The 14,293-nt window shown below is 35.2% G+C and overlaps 1 protein-coding gene across 1 annotated transcript in view; it reads left to right on the top strand.

The window, feature by feature from the left end:
* LOC145279789 (guanine nucleotide-exchange factor SEC12-like) overlaps nt 1-14,293 on the top strand; it is a 73,308-nt gene that overhangs the window by 51,542 nt on the left and 7,473 nt on the right. The window contains exons 3-6 of the mRNA XM_080131115.1: nt 3,563-3,777; nt 7,894-7,977; nt 8,568-8,686; nt 13,061-13,234. Of these exons, the coding sequence (XP_079987241.1) occupies nt 3,563-3,777; nt 7,894-7,977; nt 8,568-8,686; nt 13,061-13,234 (592 nt within the window). The remainder of the gene's footprint in view (nt 1-3,562; nt 3,778-7,893; nt 7,978-8,567; nt 8,687-13,060; nt 13,235-14,293) is intronic.

The following is a 14,293-nucleotide window of genomic DNA, read 5'->3' on the forward strand; positions in this document are numbered from 1 at the left end:
AAAAAACTTAGTCTGAGAAACAAATGAGACTTTATGACCTTGAATGGAAGGATTGTTTGTGTTTGGTTGGAAGAGATGTTTAACCTAGATTCCAGTAAAGCAACTGGCCCTGATGGCATCCCAATTATAGTGTTAAAAAAGCTTCAACCAGAACTTGCTCCCATACTTACGAAACTATTTAAGCGCTGCCTTAAGGAGAAGTGCTTTCCGCCCCCTGGAAGACCTCATCAGTTTGCCCTGTATTTAAGAATTCAGGTGATAAGTCATCTCCCTCTCAATACAGACCAATAAGTCTTCTCTGTGTTATGAGTAAGTTACTGGAATCAATATTAAATAGAGAAATAGTCAACCACCTCAGCAGAAACAACCTTCTTAGTGACACACAATATGGTTTCCGCTCTGCAAGATCTACTGCAGATGTGCTGACGGTTATATCCCACAGGATTAGTGAATCTCTTGACAAAGGCTTCCTTTCTAGGGCAATTGCTCTTGACATATCAAAGGCCTTTGACAAAGTATGGCATAAGGGTCTACTTCACAAGATTTCCAGCTACGGTATAACTGGAAATGTTTTCTCAATCATTAAATCATTTCTCTCCGATAGGCTCATAAGAGTAGTGGTAGATGGACAAAAATCGGAGGCCTGCAATATAAATGCTGGAGTCCCTCAGGGGTCAATCCTCGGCCCAACTCTCTTCCTGATCTACATCAATGACCTCCCTAAACACATACTTAAATCATTCGTTGACATCTATGCTGATGACACGACCATCTACGGCAACACATCAAAGGCTGTAAATGACGAAGTTCTCTCGGATTCTCTCTCCTCTGATCTCGAGCGCGTGGTTCAGTGGGAGAAGATGTGGCTAGTTACCTTTAATGCATCTAAAACCAAACTCCTATCCTTACATCATCAACGCTCTGATCCCCAGCTGGCATCAATTGTGATGGATGGCTCTCGTCTGGGTGAGGCCCCGTGTTTTGACAAGCTTCTGGATTTGACCTTTACTCCTGATCTGAAATGGAACACGTACATCAAGTCTGTTGCCAAGGTCGCTGGAAAGATGGTGGGATCCTTCTACCGCTCCAGAAGATATCTCACTACTGATGCAATTCTCTATCTATATAAAAGCCAAGTACGGCCAAGGATGGAATACTGTTGCCATATCTGGGCAGGAGCTGCCAAAAACAGCCTATCATGCCTTGACAGAGTACAAAATAGACTTCGTGGTTTAGTGGGGGATGCCCTTTTCTCTACCCTGCAACCCCTCTCCCACAGAAGAGACGTTGCGAGCCTGTCCTTGTTTTATCGTTATTTCCATGGCAGATGCTCGTCTGAACTCCAATCTCTGGTCCCCCCTCGCCAATCTTTCACGAAAATCACCCGTCTAGCTGAATCCACTGTGAAAAATTTCCCCCACTCTATATCTGTGCCTAAATCAAAACGCGGATTTCATGAGCAAAGCTTCTTTCTTAGAACTGCACGCCTGTGGAACTCTGTTCCGTCTGCCTGCTTCCCTCCGGACTACAACTTGGATGTCTTCAAGTCTAATGTTAACAAATTCCTAATGAACCGCCCCCCTAATTAAACACTTCATAAAATCTCCTCACTAACGTGATGTACTTGCAATAACCCTTATCCCTGAGTGGCTTCCGGGCCTTGATAAGTGGTGATCACTGTGTAAAAAAAACAAAAACAAAAAAAACCTACCAGCTCACTACACATATTATGACTGCATGCACTTAGTTTTAGGAATAGCAGCTTGTCACAAAAACGAACACTTAACCTTGCACCAACATGGCCGTCTTCGCATACAAATAGCATGAAGACAAGGTGCCTACAGACAACCTTACAAATTCACCAATAACGTACAAACCGGGAACGTGCGACATGTTTCAGCATAGGATTTTCAAGTAACATTACTTTTTGGGGGATATTTCTATTTATTTCTTTATTAGATTAATGTGCACACTATGTTTACACTGATAACGGAACATTTTGTTTTCTTTCCCTTATAGAATATTCAAGTTGAATTAATTTTAGCAATATTTGTGTTAACTTTATAGAAATATAAAACTGATTCAAAAAACACACGCTAGGATTATCTCGACTAAAAACTGTTGTCAATGTAGGTAGAACAGGCATTAACTTATCTTGCCTTTGGTAATATTTATTTGTTATACAGTTATTTTTTTTTTTTTTGTTATTTTTCACTTCTTGTCATGGCACATTTTGCATCATTAATTGTTAGGTGAAAGATATTTTTTCCAACTGTCATTCAGTCAAGAAATCAATGTTGTGTATTTTCTTATCTGTGTGTTATCTAACTGCTTATTTAACGGACTGTTGTCCTCAGATCCCTTTAATGTCTATTTACTTAACGGTCCGTGACTCCTCTAATGGTCATATGTGTGTGTAAAACATATGATATGCATACACATGATACCATATCTGTCTGCAGCTGGCCGCTTCTGTATTTTAGCCGTTGCTTGAGGGATTCGCCAACGTCTTGGGGAGCTGGGTTCTGCTATAACAAGCATGCATGCAAGACACAAGACTGTTTTGATATATCGGTTTATTTCATTTCCAGGCATCTCGTCTTCGGCAGCATGGAGTGAAATCGACAATCTCTGACTTATGGCGTTTCTCTGAATCCATTTGGAAACCGTCACTCCCTTATGGGGAGACCTGTTTAACCTATCTTGCTTCCTTGGCTTCTAGTACCCAACTCAACTAAACTTGCTAAAACTGGAATAGCTGACACATCACGTTCAGTGCATGCCTGCATAGTTCCAGTGCAATTTACCAGCCATTCAGTTTGATACATGTCACAACATGACCCTTTAACCCTTTCTGTACGCTCAACTTGGTGTTTCCCATGTTGTTTACTCCGCTAGGTAGATAATTAGATAGATAATTAGATAGATAATTAGATAACGGACAGTTAAATACTTCTACCTGGCATTGCCTGGCTATTACCTAACAGCAGGTGTCATTATCATCTCAAAATGAAACGTTGTTGCTTGATTTGAGTTGTGATCTTGTTTGGAAGGTGTTATGGATATATCTATTTCAGAAATGATGAACTTGCCCAGAGATTAATGGTTATGAGGTAGTGATTCATGACACTTATGGCTCCCTGAATCATGACATGTACTTCTGTAACATACTTTTGCTTATACACTTTTTATTAACTATGCCACTGTGTTTGTCTTGATTCGTACCTTGTTAGCAAATTTGTAGCAAGGTTACAACATTGGCAACGAGGAGTTCGAAACTCACACCCTACAACAGAAGGAAGATCATTTTGTTATAGCAATTACTGAAACTACATGAATGACAGTACGACTCGTGTCAAAATCAAGCATCGAATTCAGACAAAGAAAACGAGTGGATGATCACGGGCTGTGCAGCGAACGCTTACAAACACGTGTTCACACCTGTATTCAATCCTAACCTATACTTATAAGTCTGTGTTTCTTTGTGCATCTAAATATTTAGAAATCTCTATTCTCTGAATTTGTATTGTATAAAGTTTTGTTTTATTTTTTTTTTCCTCAGAGAAAGGTGATGAAGTGAGGCATCGGAAAAGAAAAAAGTCTGATGAGAAAGAAAGTCTGAAGAATGGTCCTACGAAAATGGTTACGTTTGATGTGGAATCTTTAGGAATGGTTTACAATGAACGTGAAGATGAGTTCCAAAAGGTTGTACGGTTTAGTCCTGATGGCAGTTTATTATTCACTGGTAGCACAGAAGGAATTTTACGTGCGTGGGAGGTGAGTATTTTTAGACTTATTGTTTAACTGAAGATGCCCATGGAAATTCCATGGTTATTTAAATACAATAAATTTCCAATTTCTGCAGAATTTCTCATTTTTATAATAGCCATAATATGCACATTTGAAAGTCGAGTACATGTCTGAAGGAAGGTTTCAGGAAATATTACAATACGGATCCTCTAACTATGCTTCCCAAGTAAGAATACAATAAATGTAAATTATTAAAATAAGTAAAATTTAAATGTGTATATATATTGTATTAATAAAGGTGAATCTACATAACTTATTCATCCATCATAATTTAATTTGCTTCAGTTTGTGTCTATCCGTTATATCTCTATATTCTATTGCCTGCTGTAAATTTAAATTTTCTTTATATACACACTATACAATGCTTCAAGCAAACAGGTTTTACCTTGGTGATACCATTGGAGAACAGTACGGAGCAGGTTTTTATGTGATTACAAGAGGTAGGAGCGGATTAAGAACGATAAAAGTATCGCCTTAACGAAAACAACAATACAACTTTATTTTAAAACTTTTATTGAAAAAAATCAATTCAAGTAACTTAATTATGTAGTTGAGCTGACATCTATTCAATGTAGCCATCTTCTGCCTTAATCACCACCTCAATATGGGTTTAGAACTGGGAGCATACCTTTTCTACAAGCGCTCTGCAAATACTCATTGAATGGCAGCAATCAGGCTAGCTTTGGTGTTGTGGGATGTCATGTTGGTGATGTTTTCAACATATGACCAAATGAAGTAGTCCAGAAAGTTCATGTTGAGGGAGGAGAGAGGGCCAATGAGGGAAGGGTACAAAGTCGTAACACTCTTTGTGAAGCCAAGTCTGGGTCTCTTTAAATTTATGGGTTGGCGCAAAGTTTTGCACACACCCCATGTCTGCCAGTGGCCACCTGATTGCACCAGGGGATCACCACACTCTTCAGCACATCCAGGTACACTTTGGTGTTGACTTTCAAGCCGACTTTGAAGATATTAGGTGGCATGATGTGGCCCTCACTTAAGACCACACCAAAGACCATAACCCTGTCCAGAAACTTTGTTTTCATCCTAGGCACATCCCTGTTATTCATGGTAATCCAGCGATGCATTTTGAGGAAGCTGGCAATGGTCCTGTTGTCATTTGAATCGGTAGTGAGCAGGAGTTGTACAGCGGCGCATCTCCAATCTCACTCATTGAATATTATATCACTTTCAGACATGATAGAAGGCTCCTATTGCTCTTGGGATTTGTATATAATTAGCCAACTAGTAAATGGTGTGCAACAGAAAAAGAAAAACGGTATCATCAAACAGAAATGGAATCATGTCTTTTCTATGGCGATAATTTTATCATTCCATTCTGTAAGTTCAAGGAACTTCTACCACCACTAATCGGCAGAGCATTACCAAAGTTAAGCAAATGAAGAATCAAGCAAATGTATGCAGGGTGATCTATGAAAATGAAACCTGGCCAGTGTAGGTTGAAAACGTGTGTTGTATGGAGAGAAATGATATAAAACTGATACAATGTATTTATGTGAGTCTTAAGGGCAAGCATAGATCTGATGTCAGAGGAAGATCAAATCTAGACAGTATAATGAGATGTGTGCACAGAAGAGTACACTTAGATGGTATGGCTATGTTGAAAGAATGGGTGAGAGTTTTTGGGTTATTAGATGTAGAGTAGTTGAAATAGCAGGTTCAATACGCAGGGAAAATTAGAAGGATTGGAGGAAGCAAAAAAATTGTGTATATCAATTTTTTTATTGCTTTGCTTTGCTGGGGATTGACATCTTACCAAATGCCAGATATTCATCCACTATTTCAGAGATTATAACTGAAAAATCCTTTTAGGAGTCTGACCAGAAAAAAAAAGACTTCCGATCTCAATAGAAATATTAGGTCTCATTGGTCTTCATACTGTACGATTCATACGAGATATTGGATGGGTGATTGCCACTTGCAGAAATGAGCCTTGAAAAGCTCAGGTTGGACATTTCAGTGCAACACCTTGTCCAGTATGGCACCCTCTCGCAATATCTAAGTCTTCATAAAGAAAACACAAAGAAGTACAGAATACAAAATAGACTTCGTGGCTTAGTGGGGGATGCCCTTTTCTCTACCCTGCAACCTCTCTCCCACAGAAGAGACGTTGCGAGCCTGTCCTTGTTTTATCGTTATTTCCATGGCAGATGCTCGTTTGAACTCCAATCTCTGGTCCCCCCTCGCCAATCTTTCACGAAAAACACCCGTCTAGCTGAATCCACTGTGAAAAATTCCCCCCACTCTATATCTGTGCCTAAATCAAAACGCGGATTCCATGAACAAAGCTTCTTTCTTAGAACTGCACGCCTGTGGAACTCTGTTCCGTCTGCCTTCTTCCCTCCGGACTACAACTTGGATGTTTTCAAGTCCAATGTTAACAAATTCCTAATGAACCGCCCCCTTAAGTAAACACTTCAGCAAATCTCCTCACTAACGTAATGTACTTGCAATAACCCTTATCCCTGAGTGGCTTCCGGGCCTTGATAAGTGGTGATCACTGTAAAAAAAAAAAAAAAAAAAAAAAAACTGAGCATTTCTTTGTTCTTTTGTACATTGTTATTAAAAATATTCAAGTTTGTTCATCTGCGTGTTTTATTTGTTTTTTATATAAAATAAAAGGAACATATGTTGTGGAAAAAAACATGTTTACATAGGATTTCTTAGTTAATATGTATGCTTGTTCAAAGTTCTTTGATAATTAATTGAAATGAAGCATTTCAACACACCACTCAATAAGTCTCATGTCTAACATATAACTGATGCACTAATTAAAAACAATCCATATTTTATAAAGTACTAACCTTCAAATGACGTGTCAAAATTTGAGCCCAATTGAATTATTTGTTTATAAATTACTTAAGTGAAACTACTTTTGCAAATTTTCCAAACAATAAAATAAGAATTGAAATTTCTTATGTTGATAAGGTATTCCTTTCTAAAAGGGAAAAATACTATCCAAGCAAAGGAATGGCTTAATAAATATTATTTTAAAAATGCTGCATCGGAAACAATAGTGAAGAGGTGGTATGCTGACTTTAAACACTGTCATACAGACATAAATGATGATGCATGTGCAGATTGCCAAATTTTGGCAGTTATTCAGAAAACCTCAAAAAAAAAAGTCCACAAACTTATTTTGGATGGTCATAAACTGAAGTTGTGAGACAGCAGAGTTGATGATATGAGAAAGAGGTTTATTCACCATTTTGGGTGAATATTTGTCAGTGTTGCATTTGTTCATAGTCAGTCAAGAACAAAAATGTGTTGACAATTCAGAGCAACATTTGCAACTGTTTTAATACAACAAAAAAAATTTTCTGCATCAATTTTGGACCCTGGATGAAATCTGGTTTCACCACTTCAAAGTATCTGAATGGATAATAATAGGTGAAAACTGTCAAAAGTGCCCAAAAATGCCAACATCAGCAGGAAAAGTTTTGACCTATGTACTAGATATGTAGATATTTTGGGCATTGATTACTTTAAAAAAAAGAACCATCAATAGCGAATATTGTATTGCATTATTGGTGTGTTTGAAGAAATCACTAAAAACAGCAGCATATGAAGAAAAAAATTGATCTTTCATTAAGACCATGCACCATGTCACAAGTTGATCGCAACAATGGCAAAACTATATGAGCTATGCTTTGAATTGCTCCCACAATCTTCAGATTTAGCATCTAGCAACTACTGGCTGTTTGCAGACCTCAAAAATATGTTTTGGAAATTGAGGTTTATTTTGGGGTATTGGTGTTTTTTGTTACTGATGCAGTGGTTGAGTCCTCTAGTCTTACCCAATGAATGGCGCAAAACACTCACATTTTTTTACAGGGCCATTCATTGCACAAACTATTTTAAGCCATTTAATATGTAAACTTTGGAAAAAATTTGAGGAATTTTTTTTTCTTTTTTTTTTTGTGCTATTTTTTTGCTATCTGGCTGTTTTTAATCTAATTTTGAAATTGAATATATGAGATGAATTGGTTGGAAAGTCATTTCTCATCAAACAACTTTTTTCACTAAAATTATTTTTTTTTTAATTCTATACTTGTTCTATTTTAGCATGAAAAACTGAAGATTGTATATGAGTTAAATGCGCACTCTTCGGACATTGATGACCTTGCTGTATGTCCAAATGGAAAATGGGTAAGAAACCTGTTGAGTTGATTCATCATTATTGCTCACTCATTTGTATATATTGTCTTGGCATGAATTGTCAGCATTTAAAAAAAAAAAAAAAAATTGTCAGCATTTAAAAAAAAAAAAAAAATGGTTCAACACATCTGAGTAGGAGCTTCTCAGATACCCTATCCTGCCTTGTCAGGATTCAAAACTGACTTCGTAATCTAGTAGGTGATGCCTTTTTCTCTTTCCTGCAACCTCTTTCCAACAGAAGAGACGTTGCAAGCATGCTTCTACTCTATCTATCGTTATTTTCATAGCAAGTGTTTGACTGAGTTCCATTGTATTTTGCTGATCATCCAAGAATTCCGAGATGTTTTAACCCAAAACATTGGTTGATCAAATATATTCACACTTAACTAAATGTGTATCATAAAATAATATATTATGTATGTATTTTGGAGAAGTTATTTACTTGCTATGGTACTTAGTGCTGAATTAATTATTGCATTTGTATTATATTCTGTTCAATTATCATCACTTATAAATCGTATGAGATTTAAGATTTTAGCACTATATAAAGCTTATCTTTAATTTTTTACTTTTATTTTCAGTTAGTAACAATTTCCAAAGATAATTCTGGAATTGTCTGGAATGCCAAAGATGGTAAGAAACACACAGATCTGAAATGGACAGTAAAACAAGCAGAACAATATAGATTCCGTGGATGTTGGTAAGTGGTGAGAAATTGGAATAAAAGATTTTTGAAATTAATAATTTGCTCTCGTCTTACAGATATGATACTTTGTTTTATTTTATAGGTAGTCGTCAATTTATGATCTGGTTATGACCAACTGTGGTCATAAAACAATTTAGGCTTAAGTCAACTCATGTTAAATTACCACAAGAATATTAGACTACTTAATGATATAATCTTAGTCATAATTTATCAATAGTTTGTTTGTCAATTGTTTTTATAATCGAATTAGTCATATTTTATGACTTTCTTCCTCATTTGCTTAAAAAACTTGTATTCCACTCTCTGTTCTCTACTATTATATAAAAGGAACTTTGTGTGTATGAGTTCGTTTTTTATAGACTTCACAACGGCTGTGCTGATTTTATTTTACGAAATTTCACACAAATGTACTTTATGTATCTGACAATGTTCTCCTATTTTATATCGGAATGTCTTCAGTAAGTACCAATAATCAAATAAATCCGATGAAAGAAAGAGCAGGTGATTTTGACCAAGTTTTAACACCCTTATACAGCCTAACGTCACAAGTGCATTTGAGAAGTTTTATTACCACACAAGCAAAAAGGCCTGATATATAAAATCAACAGTAGGTTCTTTGATGTGACAGAGGTGCGTTCAATATGAATGTTTCTGTTTAGAGCAGAATCGAACCATGATACTTGACTTTTCATTTTAAACTTTAATTGAAGTTGTTATATATAAAATAATTTTATTCTCTACTGTATGGGGGTGGGATTTAGCTGCCTGTCGCATTTGTCGAGGGCGTCTACGTCGTGGGGGCACAAGTGTCTGCAGTTCGCCAGAGCATTCACCATTAAAATACTTGTAGAACAGGCAACGTTACGTCGATGGGAGAGAGGCGGAAGCTTAGATGCCAGTTCAGGGCCTATCAGATTTGCGACTCTTTTGAACCTTGTCTAGGAGCGAGAGACTAGTAGCAGATGCACCAGCCCAAATGTGACAACAGTACTCCATACATGAGCGAATGGTGGCCTTGTAGAGGTACTGGATACTTTCAGGCATTAGTAGTTTTCTAGCACGGTAGAGAGAGCCCACCTTCCTTGCAGCGGCCCTGGCAATGCTTTCAATGTAATTGTTCCAACTCACATTTCCTGTGAACGTTAGGCCAAGCAGTTTGAAAGATGTACTCTCAGATAAAGAGTCACTGGCCATTGCTATTGGTGGCAGAGAAGGTTTCTTGTAATTATTGAAGGAAACCAGTTTAGTCTTGGCAGCATTGAATGTGACTATCCATTTATGTCCCCATTCAACTACAGATTGGAGGTCATCCTCTGGTGTTTTTGCCATTTCTTTAGGTATATGTTCATTTGTTTTCCTGTCATGCCTGTTATAGAGTGTGGTGTCATCAGCATATATACCCATCTCAGAGGCAATTTTGTTGGGGAGGTCATTAATGTATATTAGGAACAGTAGAGGTCCAAGGATAGACCCCTTAGACACTCCCGCATTTATATCATATTGTTTAGATGTACGACCGTCGAGGACAACCTTGATTTTTCTCTTATCTAAGAAGAATTTAATTATGTTAAGTATTCTACCAGTGATACCGTATGATCTAATTTTCCTGAGGAGACCCTCATGCCACACTCTGTCAAAAGCCTTAGATATATCTAGAGCTACCGCTCTGCCCTCCCCCGCTTTGTCCAGTGAATGGTATATACGTTCAGAGATTACAGTGAGGATGTCTGCTGTGGAACGGGCTCGTCTAAATCCATATTGTTTGTCAGTCAGAAGTTTAGCATCTGTAAGGTGATGAACTAGAGCATGGTTAATTAAGGTCTCAAATATTTTGGCGAAAAGTGGGAGGAGGCTAATGGGGCAATAATTAGATGGGTCAGTTCTTTCACCAGAATTCTTGAATACTGGTACCACAGAAGCAGTTTTCCAACAGTCCGAAAAGCAAGATTCATTAAGGCATTTGTTATAGAGTTTGGAGAGAACTGGGGCTACTTCGACTGAGCACTTTTTTAATAGCACAGCTGGGATGAGATCTGGTCCACATGCTTTTGAAGTGTCAAGGTTTTTTTATGATAGCATGCACCTGTCCGCAAAGGAAAGTCAGGCAAGGGGTGCTTGGAAGAGTCCAGTGTGGAGTTTGAGGCAAACCGACTGGCAAGCATATTAGCCTTGTCAGTTGCTGAGCAAACAACCTTGTGATTGTTGGTTAGTGGGGGAATTGTTGATTGCCCATTATTTACTACACTGTTGTAGATTTTCCAGAAGTCACGCATTCGTAATTTTTGTGCTTCTATGCGTTTTTTAGTGGTTTCCGTAAATTCTCTCTTAGCTGTTGCTATTTCTTTCTTAACGTTACTTCTAGCTTCTATATACTTCTGTCTGTTTTAACTGGATTTACTTTTTTGTACTTTCAGCAATGATCTAGAGGCCTCTCAACTTTGTTTTTACACTGTTCACTTATGAAATTAGTTCTGTTTTATTTATTATATTTTGCTTGCAAGTGGTGGATAAACTTATTTTTAAATTGAGTTCCAAGATAGTGAGAGATGAAGAAATAAGTTTTAAAAGAAACATACTTTTTGAATACTGCTTTGTTTTTTTTTGTGTCCCTGTTCAATAATATTTAAAAAATTTTGGCGCAATAAATTATGAATACAGTAGGACACTCAGTAAATAGTATATGCTACATAAAATGGTATTCTGTTCCCTAGATGTAACAAGGATGTGCAATAATGCAGTAGACCACTTGATATGTGGTAGATGCTGAATTCAAATGTACTCTATACTCTAAATACAGCTAGTATGTGTTATAATATAAAAGTAGGAGAATAAAGATACAAAGGAGAAATAGAAGCAAAGAAAAGAGGGGAAAAGACAGAATAGTAGATTAATTGTAAATGCTTTTCTGCTTTACTTTTGTTTTCAATTAGATTTTAATCAATTTTTTTTTATTACAAAAAAAAACAAAAACATTTTCATCCAAATAGAATATTGAAAATAAAAATAATTTCAACTTTTTGCAGTCATACAAAAGCATATTAATTTTTTTTATTTTTTAATTGAAGTGTTAAGTAAAATATAATCTTAAAAAATTATATACAGGTAAGTAAAGCATTTCTTGCAAGGTATGAAAATGGTTAGAAAAAAATGTTCTTTATAAACTTTAAAAATTTAGTTACACAATTTAATTTAAAATTTATCAATTTTCAAAGTGCACTTTTATAAACTTTATAAAGTAAGGTATAAAATTCAAATTTAATTATTAAAAATTACCTTGGATTTATTTTATGTACATTTTGTTGCACATTTAAAAAATTTTTATTGAAGAATTTATGTGTATATTAGCAGGGGGGGGTCATAAAATATGCTTAATATATTTTAATTAATGCAGATTTTATATTTATTATTACAGAGCAGATTCTCTGTTTAATATTATATGGTACCTAATTTATAGTACTGATTCCAAAAAGAAAAATGACTAGTGCCATTAGCTAGAATTGAAACCAAAACATTTAATGTTCTCGTTGTGTTCCCTCATTTAGTGCTCCAGCCACATTCACTACCATTTGAGCTAACTGAACAGATAAAAAAAAGTAATAAACTTAAACCAATTTTAGCTATGATTAGTTTACGCATGCAAAAACTAATAAAAATGTCAGCAAGTTGAAATGAACATTTTGCATTTCAACTTCAATTTCATTCATCCAAACAAAGATTTTACTCATTATAAACCATCCTTGGTATATGATTACAATTTCCTGTTAATTTCAGTGTTATGTGACGAGTTTATCGGTTAAATATTTTTACAGTCTGGCAGATATGCACACATACATACATCTACTGTTTTATTTATATAGATTTTGTCTGTAACACTCGATGAATAGCAATATAATGTTTCCTAATGAGATACGCATTATCCACAAAGCATTACCCTTTAGTACAAATGTCTTGTCGTTAAATATTTACACATACACGCATACATACACATGCATGCATATACACACACGCACACATACATATGCATACATGCACACACACATACATCCACACACACACACATCCACACACACACACCCCGCATACATACATACATACATACATACATATAAATACACGCACATACATACATCTAATGTTTTATTTGTATACATTTTGTCTGTAACACTCAATAAATAGCAATATAATCTTTCATAATGAGATACGCATTATCCACAAAGCATTGCCCTTTAATACAAATGATTTGTGGTTAAATATTTACATACACACACACATACATATATAAATCTGCTAAATAATAAATTCAGTTCTTTTAAGTGCAACAAAATGTATCCATTGAGTTTTAATTTCTGTTTTCTTCTTTTTTTGTAGTTTTGGTTGTGTGGAAGGGAACAAGGATAAAATTAATCTCTACACGATAAACATTCCGAGCCGTCGAGCTGTGAAACCTTTGCCATGTTATATTAGCAAATGGGATTCTAAAAGTTTTACGACATCAAAAAGTGAGAAAACAGGCACAGAAATCTTATCAGCTCTCTCAGTCAGGTAAGGACAACAACAATGTCTTTCAGTGCTTCTTTAGGAAAAATCTTTGTGATGCACATTCCCATCATGAAACGAAGAAGTTACATCCCAAAAATCACATAAATTGATCATGTAGTCTTTTCTTTTTTCTTTTTTTAACTAAGAAAATAAAAATTTACAATTTTTAGCAATTAATGTTTTAATTGTTTTGAATACAAAATTTTAATAGTCAAATTGAGCTGTTGCCTTTGAATTTTAACACGTTCTAAAACAACATAGCGGCTCCCAGCTACCTCCATAATTTTTTTTTTTTTTTTTTTTTTTTTAAAGAATACTTGATCAATTTATGTAATTTTTAATATGTCTTTGTTCCATGATGGATGTGTACATTATAAAATAATTTTTTTTTCTTTTTTTTTTAGTTGAACTTTAAATAAGAACTCATCATTTTTTTCACCATTCCTTTTGACAATGACAGTTCTTCGAAATGCAATTAATTTTGAACATATTTCTTTTTTTTTTTTTTTTTTTTTTTTTAGACTCAAAATCTTTTCTTTTCAAATCTGAAATATTTGATTTTGTTGTTTTGAAAATACGTTCTGTTCTTAGAAGTTAGAGAGAACTATTCAAATCTGTTTTTTTTTTTTTTTTTTTTTTTTTTTTTACACTTCTGAATATTTTAGATGGTGTTTGATTATTCGTATTATTTAGATTCTTCAGACTACTGTTCTTATCTTGAGTGTTATTTTCAAAACATTTTAGTCGATGTAACCTCCAACCTTCTTCAGATGTATCCTGTCAAACTCTGGAATGTTTCTGGCTAACTCAGAAGTCAGGACAAAATTTCAAACAGAACCCTTGGTGCTTCTACACTATTGGGACGAAATTTTGGAATTTGTAAAACTGAATTTCACATGAAAACAATGATATCTACATATTCCTCGTATTTTTAAGATGATTATATCCAAAAATTACGAAAATCGATAAGGTAGAAAATTTATTAAAGAACATAAAAAATAGAATTTAATGAAAACGATTGTAAAATACAGGAGTATTCAAAAAGGAGGTAATTTTCTTTTT

This window comes from Euprymna scolopes, chromosome 7, assembly GCF_053919585.1.
Source record: "Euprymna scolopes isolate OS-2025 chromosome 7, ASM5391958v1, whole genome shotgun sequence".
In the NCBI taxonomy this organism is placed as follows: Eukaryota; Metazoa; Mollusca; class Cephalopoda; order Sepiida; family Sepiolidae; genus Euprymna; species Euprymna scolopes.